The 12,194-nt window shown below is 52.9% G+C and overlaps 1 protein-coding gene across 1 annotated transcript in view; it reads left to right on the top strand.

Moving 5' to 3' along the window:
• The window catches only part of LOC124235525 (collagen alpha-1(XIII) chain), a 59,811-nt gene extending 56,471 nt beyond the window's left edge, over positions 1-3,340 (top strand). The window contains exons 30-31 of the mRNA XM_046653686.1: positions 1,425-1,463; positions 3,112-3,340. Coding sequence (XP_046509642.1) covers positions 1,425-1,463; positions 3,112-3,114 — 42 coding nt within the window. The 3' untranslated portion in view covers positions 3,115-3,340. The remainder of the gene's footprint in view (positions 1-1,424; positions 1,464-3,111) is intronic.
• Positions 3,341-12,194: the final 8,854 nt, after the last annotated feature.

The raw sequence follows: 12,194 nt of genomic DNA, 5'->3' as shown, positions 1-12,194 counted from the left end.
CCTTCCAGAGTCCGTGTGAAGTGTCGCCCCATGGCGGGCTGGGGAAGGGGGCGGAAGGTCTTCTTGAAGCCCTGGAAGGCACCGCCTCCCCCTGCAGACCCTCCCCAACCCAAAGGGGACAACAAAGGTCATCTTTATTTGACCCTTAATGCAAAGTGGCATTTTTTCCAGTAACATCCCATATGGATGCGTCATTTGTCTATTAATTTTGCTGTGGAAGTGTACGTGTCTTCCCTGTCTTGTTTCTCATTGTTGCTGTTTTCCCTGTCTCCTGCACTGTGTTATTGTGGGCATGGGGGCAGCGGGAGCTATTGATCATGATTTTTAGTACAAGATAACTAGACTTCTTCAGCCCTCCGTGTCGGGCCTGCTGCCTGCTGAACACCAGGTGAGAGCGTTAGGCGCTGGCACGGTGGATGAAGTTGGTCCAGGGCATGGGGGCTCCCATTCAACCTCCTTGGGGCTGACCACGTGCTCCAGTCCCCTGAAACCCTATGTCCATCTCTTTCTCTGCTCTAGAGTCTGGAATTCTGGAATCTGGGCTACAATTCTAGTAGACGTAACTGGGAACCAGGTCTCTGCCCTGGTTCAGCCTCCCCCTCTCCACCTGTCTCTTGAATGCTCCTAGATTCCCCCTGGGTGTGCAGAGAGGCCAGGATATCAGATCAGGGCCCGACAAGACTTGGGGCATCCGAAGGCTACAGGCGCTCTGTGGGTGCCATCAGCAAAGGGGACAAATGGCACACAGTTAATTCCCATCTTGCTGCATATTCCCCCCGAATTCCCAGCAATGGCTGATGCTGTGCCAGGAGCCCTGTCTCCTTGCTGAAGACACCTGAGGGCCATCTGCAATACGCACGAGGGTGAGGGGCCTGTCCTTTTGAGGCTCCTCCTCCTCCTTATCAATTGTCAGATAAGAACCACCTAGATTTCCTCATCCCATTGTGAAGGAAGAGAGAAAAATAAAAGAATGGGAGAACTTGGGGTGGGGGGACACCTTAGCAGACTTTTCACACTGCCACACCTCCCCCAGGTTTTACGGAGGAGGAGACTAAGGCCACCAAGTACTGAGTGACTTGCCCATGAGCACCCAGCCTCAATATGGCTAGAGCAGAGACCACTGGGTCTCTGGGCTGTCCTTCCAGGACACTCAGGTCGCCTCTGCTCGCTGACCCCACAGGCTAGGAGAGCCCCTCTTGGCCTTGCCTTGCACGGTGACTCCGTGTGATCCTGGCCGATGGGCAAACAGGCCGACTGACTTCATGCTTGCTTCCAAGGCTCTGCCCTGGGATAAGAAAAGGAATAGTAACAGGTGGGCCACATGCTGATCAACTGCCACAATGTGTGTGGCCCTTGTCCCCGTGCTGCCTCCTTGGTGGGCCGTCCTGGAGAGTCTGAACGTCTGCCTTCCTTCCTCACTGCAGGGCGAAGACGGCTTACCCGTCCAGGGCTGCTGGAACAAGGTAAGGCTTCCCAGGGGGTTGCAAGTGCCTCGGGGGCACAGAGGTGTTGGGGCTCCCTTCTCCACATGTGTGATAAAGCATGCACAATTTCCATTCCGGGCCTTTGTGCAGATGAGGCAACAAGAAATAGGTCAAAAAGGGGTGATCCCAAAGGCAGGGTGCCCATTCCACATCTCACTTACCACACACACTTGGAGAACCTTTAAAAATGCCTTTTAAGGCATCAGCAAATCTCAGTGTATGGAATTTCCATGTAGCCACACAGATGACATCTTTATGCTTTGTGTGATTAATATATACAGTACCTTTCCTCCGAAGAGTTCTAGACCATGTTTTAAAATCAGTTATCATTAGCTGTTCTCATAGGGTTCATATGAGGTCATTGAAGCCATATGATGACATTTATCCAGATGGAGGAAATCTAAGATGCTTAAACTATAAACTCGCATGGCTTCTATACCTCTTCATAGAGACTGGCCGGCTCCCCACTCTCCCCTTCCCCTTGAACTTCAGCCATCAGAGCTTCATGCTTCCACACAGGAGACCTGCAGCCCCACCTCTTCCAGGTGTCCAGAATTCCTGCCAACAATGAATGTTCATTTGTCCGCACTTGCCTTGGCATTGCCACCATTAAAGCCATCTGATGCCACTGGGCTGTGCCCTGGCACGCAATCACCCCACTCAGCCACAGGCCCCAAAGTGCAGGGCTCCCCAGCCCGACCAGGGCCCTTGGTTTGCTAGCTGCCATGCTGTCCACCCACAGCCTCCCTCCACCTTGCTTCCCCTCAGAGACTTCTCACCAGCCCTCCACCACCACGGTCTCAAGATATTGGTTCACCCTCATAAAAGGGCTGGAGACCCCAAGCTGTCCAAGAGATCGTGCCTAGCTAATCTAGTCCTGTCCCGGGGCAGTAGAGGTACACGTACAATGAGATGAGGAGCTCCTCTGTGCTAAACACTCAGAACTCACTAGTCCACAGGATGGGGTAAAAGTGAAACCACCAAAACCCCAGGCCCTGGTGGAGTGCCTGCTCACCCGGGTCCCTAGAGCACGCCTAACCAGAGAAGGAAAAGTTCAGCCCTCAGGGAGATGCCTCCCCAAGGATCTGTGCCTCCAGCCGAGCCTCATCCTCCTGGTGAGCTCCCCTGCACCCAGTTAAGGCTCCACAGGCGCAGGTGAGAGGTGTGTCAAATAAGACCCCATGCCCTCCAAGAAAAAGATTTTCGTCTTCAAGGTTGCTACTGATGCTTAGGAGATAGAAATGGTTAAGCTTAGCAGGGAAAGAACAGCCACTGTCGAGAGGTACAATGTCTTGGAGAAGCAACTAGAGAGTCTCGAGTCAGTTGATTCACGCCGTCAAGTTCAGTTTGGGAAGATGCAGTAAGTCAGCAACTGCCAGGCCTCCCAGGGCAGCATAGAGAGCAAGTGCCCTCTAGTGGCCAGGAAGGGGAGTGACTGGAAGAGAAAGTGGCATGGACAGTCAGCGCTAGGCTCTTCCATCTCTGGGCTCATGGTTCCCCCAGGTCCCCCATCCAGAGCCCGCATCCATCTCACGACAGCATCTACCTCCTTCCCACCAAGGAGATGAGCACCCGCAGACCTCCGACGCTAACTCTGTGTTGTTTTGTGTTTGTTTTTGTCTTACAGTGATGCCTCTAACCTGGGACTGGCCTGTGTGTGTGTTTGTACATAGAATATTTATTTTTATACAGTTTTCACTTTTTGAAAATGCCAGAAGTATGATGCATCTTACAGATTATTAAAAAAGGAAAACCTGCCTATTTTGTACAGAAAATACCAACCTCTTCCCTTTTGTTTACAAGATGTTTTGTATAAGTCTACGACTCTAATACACTTTTGTTTTTGAGTACGGTCATACGTTTGCATGATATTTGTGCACACTTATTAAGTATTGAAGCTTAATAAATTATTGTGTTTCGCTGCCAAAGGGGGCCAGCCAGCACTGAGGGGCCGGCTAGCTTGTGTGTGAATTCACAGAAATGTGGAGTTCCGCGGTATTTGCCAAGCTAGGTGTGTCTAAGAATATTTTACACTCTTGTGGATTTTCATCATTAAAAAAAGAAAGAAAGATGGCAATTCATGATCCTGATTGATCCTTAAATGAAATACATTCTTTCTCATGAAAGCAGGAAGTCCCCAAAGCAGGGGTCCTCAGAAGTAGAGAGCAAGGTTTTGAAATGTTAAGTCCACCAGAGGGACGGAGGGGACTCTGTGAAGCAACGCCTACTGTAACGTGGCCCAAGTTCACTACCGCGCCAGTCGAGCATTGAAGGTTCAGTTTTGCTGAAACCCCCCTGGGGTCCCCAGGGTTACAAAGGGCTATTTGCTACTGCTTTTGTGTTTTTGGTGGTTTTTTGGTTTTTCTTCCTTTTGAGCTGCAGTCCCTAGTAACAGCTATTGCTGGTCATTCCTTTGATGTAGATTTACAAGGTCCACTCACAACTAGCAGCTGAAAATTTCGCCTCATTGCCATTCCACGCCAGCAAAGAACACTCAGAAAAGACTCACAAATCTGGGCCAGATTGGTGATCTGAAGTTGTTTTTATTTTTAATAAATTGTAGAGTTCTAGTCATAGTACACTCTTTGGTAAAGGCCTCAGGAAACCTGCTTTAAAGCCTAGGTGGGCATTACCTGTGGGGCAGCATACAGGTTTACGGTTAGATGTTTTACAACACGAATTGGTGCTTCTAAAGAGCTTGGAAACAGTGAACGGCTTGGGTAAACACCCTCCTCCTTTTATTTATATTTTAATTTTTCTTAATATATCCTTTCTCCATAGACAGTACAACGGCAAACCTAACCCAGACCCTGTGCACACAGTCACGCATACCCTAGTCCAGCGGGCTCCGCGTTCAGGGGACCCCTGCCACACGGTGTCGATGGACACATGCCGCCCAGACCCAAGGGCACCGCACAGGCTTTCTTATTCAGAACATCCACTCAGACACTTTGGAAATCAGACAGCTTCCTCCTGAGTCTTGGCTTCCTCGCTTGGAGAGTGAAGCTGTTGAACTGGAACTGATCTCGCGGTCATCGAATGGAGCTCATCTGTCCCCTCCCCACATGGCAGGAGCGTGAGGGACCCAGGCCCGAGCCACCAGCTGGCACAAGTTGCTTTTCCTACTGAGGGCGAGTTCCAGGTTGTAGCACTTTCCGAATAATCCTGAGCCCAGGGATGCTTCTGATCCAGAGCCAGCTTCCCAGGGCCCCGTCCAGGGCCCACCTGCATCAGGCGCAGGGACACAAGCCTATGCCCATGGTACTTTCAGGGGCCACAAAAGCATCTTAATTTTCATTTCTATTAAATTCAGAAGAAAAAAATGAATATATAATCATGAATCCAGCCAGGGTCTTATTCATCCTTCTACCAGAGCAGTCATAAAATATTTCTTGCATTTTTTATGGAGGAGGAAGCCCACGAAGGTCACAGTGCAGCCCTACCCACACCCTCTGCTCCTTGAGATTGGCTCTCCCCCCACTCCGCCGACTAAGGCCGCCTCCAACGCCACCCTCTTCACCGTTTTCTTTTGCTTCCTCCCCTCCCACCCCGTCGGAGGTCCTGAGGAATCAGAGTAACCTGGTTCTTCGAGACCCACTGCCTCCTTCCCTTTCAGGCTCTCGTTCAGCAATCAGAACCCACTGATGGCCTCAAAATAGTCACATTACCTGGAAAGCTCCGGAAGCTGAGGTTCTGTGTTAGCTGAATCTCCTGGATGACTTGGGGCAAACAGAAACCTCGTTTACTTTGTTTCGGTCCTGGTGTTATTCATTGACTTACTACACCTCAGCTAATACCCTAAGGGATTCCAAGTCCCTTGCAAGAATATAGATAATAAAATAGAAATATTTGTAAAGAAAGTTTAAAAGGCAGAGTCAACGAAAAATAAGTACAGAGGAGGTGGCAGGAGAGCCCTGGGCAGACCGGGGACGGTGCTCTGCACGTTTCCCATCTCACCGAGCTTTGACCCGCACACATGCACACACTGTCCCCCCACATAGTTGAGTGCCTCGTGTATCCTCAGCCAGGACCCGCCTCCTTCGTCACAGGGCTGCGAGCTGCACACCCCACACCTCGGGTCTCGGGGCCCCCTGGGCCTCTCCACTTGGACCTTAATTCAACTCAACTCCATGTCAAATGTGCTGCAGGGAGATGAGAAGCAGGGAACAGATGGGCAAGAAGTTTGCAGAGTAGCTGGGACGAGAGCTCCTGCTGGCAGACAGGAGAACAGGAGTGATCGGGCCTGAAGGGGAGGCATAGGCGCATGCAGGAGAGATGGCTCTGGGAAGGGCAGCGCTGCGGGGCTGGCAGCCAGAGGGAGGTTCGAGACTCTCCCTCCCCTCCTGGTGAGGACTGCCCGCCCAGGGAGCCAGCGATGCCCCAGCCCTGCCCCACAGGGCACATCATGGTCCTAGTGGTGAACGTTCTGTGTGAACTGTAGGGCACTGGGTCCTGAGGCCCATAGCCTTCTGTGGTTCACTGGTGTCCAGTGCTCCGTGTTCTGGCACAGGGGACACACTGTTGTCCAGCATTGTCTACCTGGAGACTTGCAAACACCTGGCTTGACAAAAGACTGAGCCTGTGCCCCCAAGGGTGACAGTGTAACAGGTGATCTAGGCCCTAATGATGGCTGTCACCAAGGTCAGCAACTTGTGCCTCTGTTGTCACGTGGGCCAAAAAGGACCCCACTCACTAAGGAAGAGAGGGCCCCTTCCACACACAGCCCACACCCCCAGGTTAGCCTGCCCCATGCCTCCTCCCTGCCAGACCGAGGGCTGGCCACCCTTCCCCGCAGCCCTGACATCGCCTGTGAGAATGTAATGCCCCAGACGTGGGGAGGGATAGGGTTAGCCCATGAAAGGGGAAGGCACCAGCCAGCAAGTCAGGAGGCTCACCTTCCAGTCCTTTCTCCACCATTAACTGTCTGGCATGGGGCAACTTACTCCAGGTCTCAGTTTCCCAAAGTGTCACATGAGGAAGTTGACTTGGGTGACATCTGACACCCAGAAACCCTCTGATTCCAGTGACCGGTCAGCTCCTGGGAGGATTGGGACCCTGGAGCATTCCATGCCCCTCCCCCTGGGGTTATTTGGCTGCGGTGGTGTTATGCATGGAGTTGGCATTGCAAACTGTGTGCGGCATGTGTGTGCTTTGTAACCCTGAATAACAAGACTCCAGGGGGACCTGGGCTGCGCGGGAGGCGGTGAGTGTGACCAGCTTCCCCAGGGAGGCCTGGCCGCAGAGGGTGCTTCTCACACTGGTGTCTACACTGCTGAATTCCTCAGAGACTAAGCACTGCAGGTGTAAGCACTCAGCACGCAGGGGCCACAGTGTTCAAGGACCCCGTGATGCCGTGGTCAGCTCCCCGGCCTCCCCTCATCTCGGGCTCTCTGTGCCCCTCCCCGTGCACCACCCCGTACTCCACAGCCTGGCCCCGCCTGGGCCCAAACCTTGACACATTTTCAGGGGACTTGAGACATCAAGCACCTAAGACTCCACACCACTGCAACAGACGAGAAGGGCAGGCCCCTGGTGAGTGAACCAGAACAGAGGAGGAGATGCACACGGAGGTGGAGAGCAGAGGAGGAAGGCAGGAACAAGGGAGGAACCAGCCGCTCACTTCTCCAAGGGGCAGAATTTTCCAGGGTGGAGTGTCCTTGAAGCGGCCTGCTCCCCGCTGTGCTGGAGGCCTGGGGAGAAGGGCACAGGAAGGGAGCTGGATTTCATACAGTGAAGCAGAAGTCCACGCGCACAGTGACCCTCTCGTTCCTGGAAAAGCCCTGCCTCCAACGAACAGCCACGCGGCTGTGGAAAGCAGACAGATGGAGCAGAGCTGAGCCCGGGACAAAGCCTCAGCACCCTGGGTGCCTCCCCAACATGCCCCCTTCTTCCCAGGGTCCCCTCACTCCACACACTTGCCCCCATCCCCCTGCCGTGCTGGGCCCTGGCCTGGAATGCGGTTCTTTGTCCCATAAGTTCTACCCTCCTTTCAAGGTCCAGCTCAGACTCCATGGCCCCAGGAAGACTTTTCTGGGTTCCTCAGTTGAATGAGTCTTCCCTCCTTGGAACGACCTGGAACTCTGTGTCCTTTTCTTCCTCCACCTTTTGTTAGAGTCAGAAAATCGGTCTCCCACATTAGACAGTGAACTCTCAGAGGGAGAGGCTTTCTTACCCGTCAGGCTCCTGGGGGTCCCAGCTCAGTGTCTCCCTGCAGTGGTTGGGGCTTCTAAACATCTATGACCTGCTGAGTTATCAACCTACTTCATTAAGCACCGACTACGTGCAGGCAGTGGGAAGGGAGAGGAGGGGTTACGAAAGACTGTAAGACCCAGCCTGTCCTCCAGGAGCTAACAGGGACACCCAGCAGTGCCAGGACGTACGTGCGAAGTGCTAAATGAGGGTGCAGCCAGAGGATGCTGTGGCAGCTGGCATGGCGGAATGAAGAGAGGACCGAGTGGGCTGCGGAGGGATTCAAAGCAGAGAGGGAGGACTAGTCGCCACAGACAGGGGGTTCCCTTCCTTGCCTGCTTTCCCTGCTGGAATCTTCCAGTGAGCGTGATCCTGGGCTCGCTTCTCAAATCAGGGGAGGGCAAATGGGATTGGGGTGGAAGAGAGGGGGTAGAGAGGGCAGGTCCAAACTGGGAGGGCGCAGGGCATCTGCCAAGGTCGGCGGGTCTGTGGGATCCCCTCAGCCCAGGGGGCTCCCACGTGCCAATCACCAACGAGGCTCCTTCTCAGACATCTTCTCTATCCCTCTTCAAGGGCCAGAGTCCATGGTTAGTGGCCAAGAAGTGAAGCCAGCCCAGAGCCTTGGGGAAAGCATCTCGCCCCGGAGGAGGGAGAAGATGGAGCTGCCCCTGGACAGTGGGTCGCGGGGCGAACCCTTCCCGGGGACCTGGCTGAGGGTGGGACCAGAGGGTGACCGCAGGAGAGCGTGGGCCGGCTGCCCTCTCCGGGGTCCAGAGCCCAGCCAGAGTGAAGACTGGCCACTCCCACTCCAGTGGGGTTTCTGTGGCGCTCGCAGCAGGGCCTCTGCTGCTGCTGCGACCGCAAGGGCTCCGGGCTGCCACCTTCTCTGGAGAACTGAGGTTCTTTGAGCAACCTCTCTGCAGAAGGGGCTGCCAACACTGTCCTGCTCTGACCATAGAAAGCTTGCCCAAGAAGCTGTGGCCAGGGACCTGTCACCGTTCCCAGCTCCTTCTCAACAGATTTCCTGTAACTTCCTTTGGTGCTGCCACCGTTAAGCCCTCTACTTCCTGGGCTTTTTCAAATGTCCAAAGCTGATGAGTGTACCAAGCTGGAAACGCAGAGAGCATTTGTCTTCTGGAGGAAGGCACGACAACGGAGTAGAGGAGAGAAACCCACGAGCAAGGCTGAGCGCTGAGGTTGGATGCCTGGGCTGGCCCTCAGAGCCAAGGGCCTCACGCAGCCGGTCTGGCCCTGAGAGGCCCCAGCCAGTCCCGAGCTGCCCACGACGGAGAGACGCAGCCATCGACAGATTTTTCAAGAGGATCTGAAATAAGCTCTTCCTTTAGCAAGATTGTTGAAAGGACGGGGCCTGGAAATTACTCCCCCACTGCCCGCCTTTTCCCTTGGTCGCCATATGCAGACCACCCTGCTTTCTGCCTCTTCCATGAATAGGGTGGTCATATTCTCTTGTTCAGTCCAGGACACGTTGCGGGGGAGGGAAAGCACAGCTAATAATTATGCCCTAACAACAGATGTCACCTGGCAAACCGGGCCGTGGGCTCACACTGTCCATGACCCAGCCCACAGGTCATCCCCAGCCCTTCCAGGTCAAGCTCTGGCAACAACTCGACACCTCCTGTTAACTTAGAGCTGCAGCCATTTACCAAGGGCCTGAGGTGTCTGGGGGCCAGGTGGACATTGTTTGGGGAGCAAGGGTCAATGCCCCTGTTCTTACCTCCACTCACCTCTGATGGGAAGATCAGGGCAGACCCTAAGGACACCTGCCTCAGGAGGGAGGGCCGGCCCTAGGGAGGCAGAAACAAAGGGTGGTGGGTCTTCAAAGGAAAGCAATGTCTTCTTAAATAAACTGACATCTCAGAGGAATTCCTCCCCAAGGCAGTTCCCAAATGGAGAGGCTGGATCACCAGGACACGCATTCTGACTTTAAATCCTAACAACATCTTCCGTCAGCCTGTGGGTTAAAGAAAATGCATTTAGAGCAAGTTTACTTTTTTTCCCATTCATAGTGTCTGGCCCACAAAGCTGTCAATCGCAGTTTCGACCTTCACTGAGAGCTCCACCGGATGCCTATTGCAAGTAGGAACAGCGGCTTCCTTACCTGATAGAAGTAGCACATCCAGGGCTGTGACAAATGGCATGGGTCCATCTCAGCCCCCTTCAGGGTCAGGGCGCATGTGCATAACTGAATGTGGCAAAATTCAGAGCTAATGGTCCCGGAAGGTGATCCAGACATGACCTGGACTCAGTGGGTACCGCGGGGTTTTTACAGCCAAGTGAACCAGCTGCCCAACGCTCCTGCCATCTCCGCGTCCTGGGAGAAATACAAAGCATCGCTCTCTGACATGACACTTAAGTGAGTGGGTTTGAGGACTTTCGATGACTCACAGGATCCTGGACACTGTACATAGTCGAATGGTCTTCCTCGCCTGCCAGCAAACCACCTGCTCTGAACCAGCAGCGGTCAAGGGAGACAGACTCCTTCCGGCCTCCGTCTATGAGAGGGAGCTGCCTGTCCCTGGGCTCACTTCCCAGTGAGAAATGCAGTGAAACCACCTGCTAAGAGACATTTTTGTTGCACTCCACTCATTCCAAAGACAAAATGTTTTATTGCAAGTGGCCGCCAAAATAAATGTGACTTCAACTCCCGCAGCCAATGGGAAAGCGCTCTGCCCGGAGGAAGGGGGTTTGCAGCTGGCCCCACAGCAGCTTGCCAGCTGGGCAACCTTGAGTAGGCACCTCCTGCGCTCTGATCCTCCTTCCCCTCATCAGTAACCTGAGGCAGGTGCTGCCTGCCTCACAGGTGATGGGTGGAGCATCTCTGAAAGGACTCGGGACACCAGGAAGAGCTGTGTCAAGGCCAGACAATCTGATGGTTAGTGGTCACTGTTCAGAAAAACCCTTGTGTTTCTCAGTCAGACCTCAATTAGCTGGAGTCACTTGAGAAAGGTTCATTAAAATTTCTGGCAAAGTTAGGTTCAAAACAGGCCCTCTTGCGTCCACACAGAGGGCCTGGTTGACAAACAGTGTGGATGCTGTGTAATGGAGGAGTAGAAATTGTGGCCGACCGGGCCTGGGACGTGAAGATGGGTGTGGACCGCCCCCTGGGAAGTTGCTTTTTAAAACTAAGTTCTGTAAATGTTCATAGGGGTTTTTTTTTTCCTAAAAGAGAAAAATCAACAATTTTTTAAAAATCTTTCTTTAAAATTCCAGTTACCCATATTCCTGGTTGAAGGAGGATTTTCCCTTTTGTTGACTCCACCCCGAGATGGCCATTGATCCTGGCTGCTTCCGCCTCCCATCAGCCTCCCGCCCTCCTTCCGCCCCAACCTGTGCCCTTTTAGACCCTGTGGGCAAGACCCTCACACGGTCGGTCTGTCGTCTTAAGTTTAACAATCATTACCTCAGTATTTCTGTAGAAGAAGTTCTATTTCATTGTGTTTTGCAGGAAACTTCAGTGCAGTTAATTGAGGATTTAATGTATTTTTTTAAGTGAGTCAGAAGCTAATTTTCAGAAGTGTACAATGAAGGTCAACAGTTTATCCGAATGATTATACCGATCACGTGGTAGGAAAAAGCGGTTTTCAAGAGTAATCCCTAGATGATAAAAGCACTGATGACTTTGTTTCCTTGTGGTCATTATTTCAGTAAGGACCTGTCCACACTGCAGGCAGCGGGTCTTTTCCGTGGAAGAAGAAAACATTTACCTGCATATAGCTTGCTATTGGTTTAAGATTTCTATCATTTCTGTTTTGATGTTCAGGCAAGATGTCTTCTTCTTATTAATTGTTGTATTTTTGCTATGACTTTTAAAAAGTTATTTCTCCTGAGCTCTTCTTTGGGTCAAAAGCGCCTCCTGTGAAGGCAACCTGGTGCTATGCCCCCCGGAGTGAGGCATATGTGCCCCTCACCCCAGGTATCTGAGCAACACGCACGGCTGTCCCCTCCTGACCCTCTCCAGAACCCCTTTCACACCCTTGTGCCTTTTATCAAAAAGAGACCATTTTTCTACACGCAGGACCTTTCCTGGGCTCCAAGGCGGTCACTGGTCTCCATGGGCCCCGTTTTTACATCCAGTTGGTGCCCTAGCACCTGCCTCTCCTCCGAGCAGACGGGGAAAGCCTGGAGGGGTTGTACCTTCTTGCTGCCCTGGCACCTTCCCAAATGGTTCCCGGAGCCCTTCAGCAACCTCTGACCCCGTCAGCGCACATGGTCTTCTTGGCCCCTCTTCCTCGCTCTGTCCCCTCTCCCTTTGGCACCCCCTAAGGATTTCTCGCCCCCGTGTCTTGCATCTGCTCTTGTTCTGTTTTCTTTGTTTTTCATTCTCTCTCCATTCACTTCTCACCCTCAGATCACTTGGCTTCCTCCTCTGTTCCTGTCCCATTTCTTTCTGTCTCCATTCCCTTCCTCTGCCCCCAGAGCTCTCCGACTCTGCCCCCAGTTCACTGAGCGTCACTGCGAATCCCTATGGCTACCTCTACAAAGCCAGTCCCCTGGGGAGAA

The sequence above is a fragment of the Equus quagga genome, chromosome 2 (genome assembly GCF_021613505.1).
Source record: "Equus quagga isolate Etosha38 chromosome 2, UCLA_HA_Equagga_1.0, whole genome shotgun sequence".
Taxonomy (NCBI): domain Eukaryota; kingdom Metazoa; phylum Chordata; class Mammalia; order Perissodactyla; family Equidae; genus Equus; species Equus quagga.
This window is presented reverse-complemented; position numbering and strand designations above follow the sequence as displayed.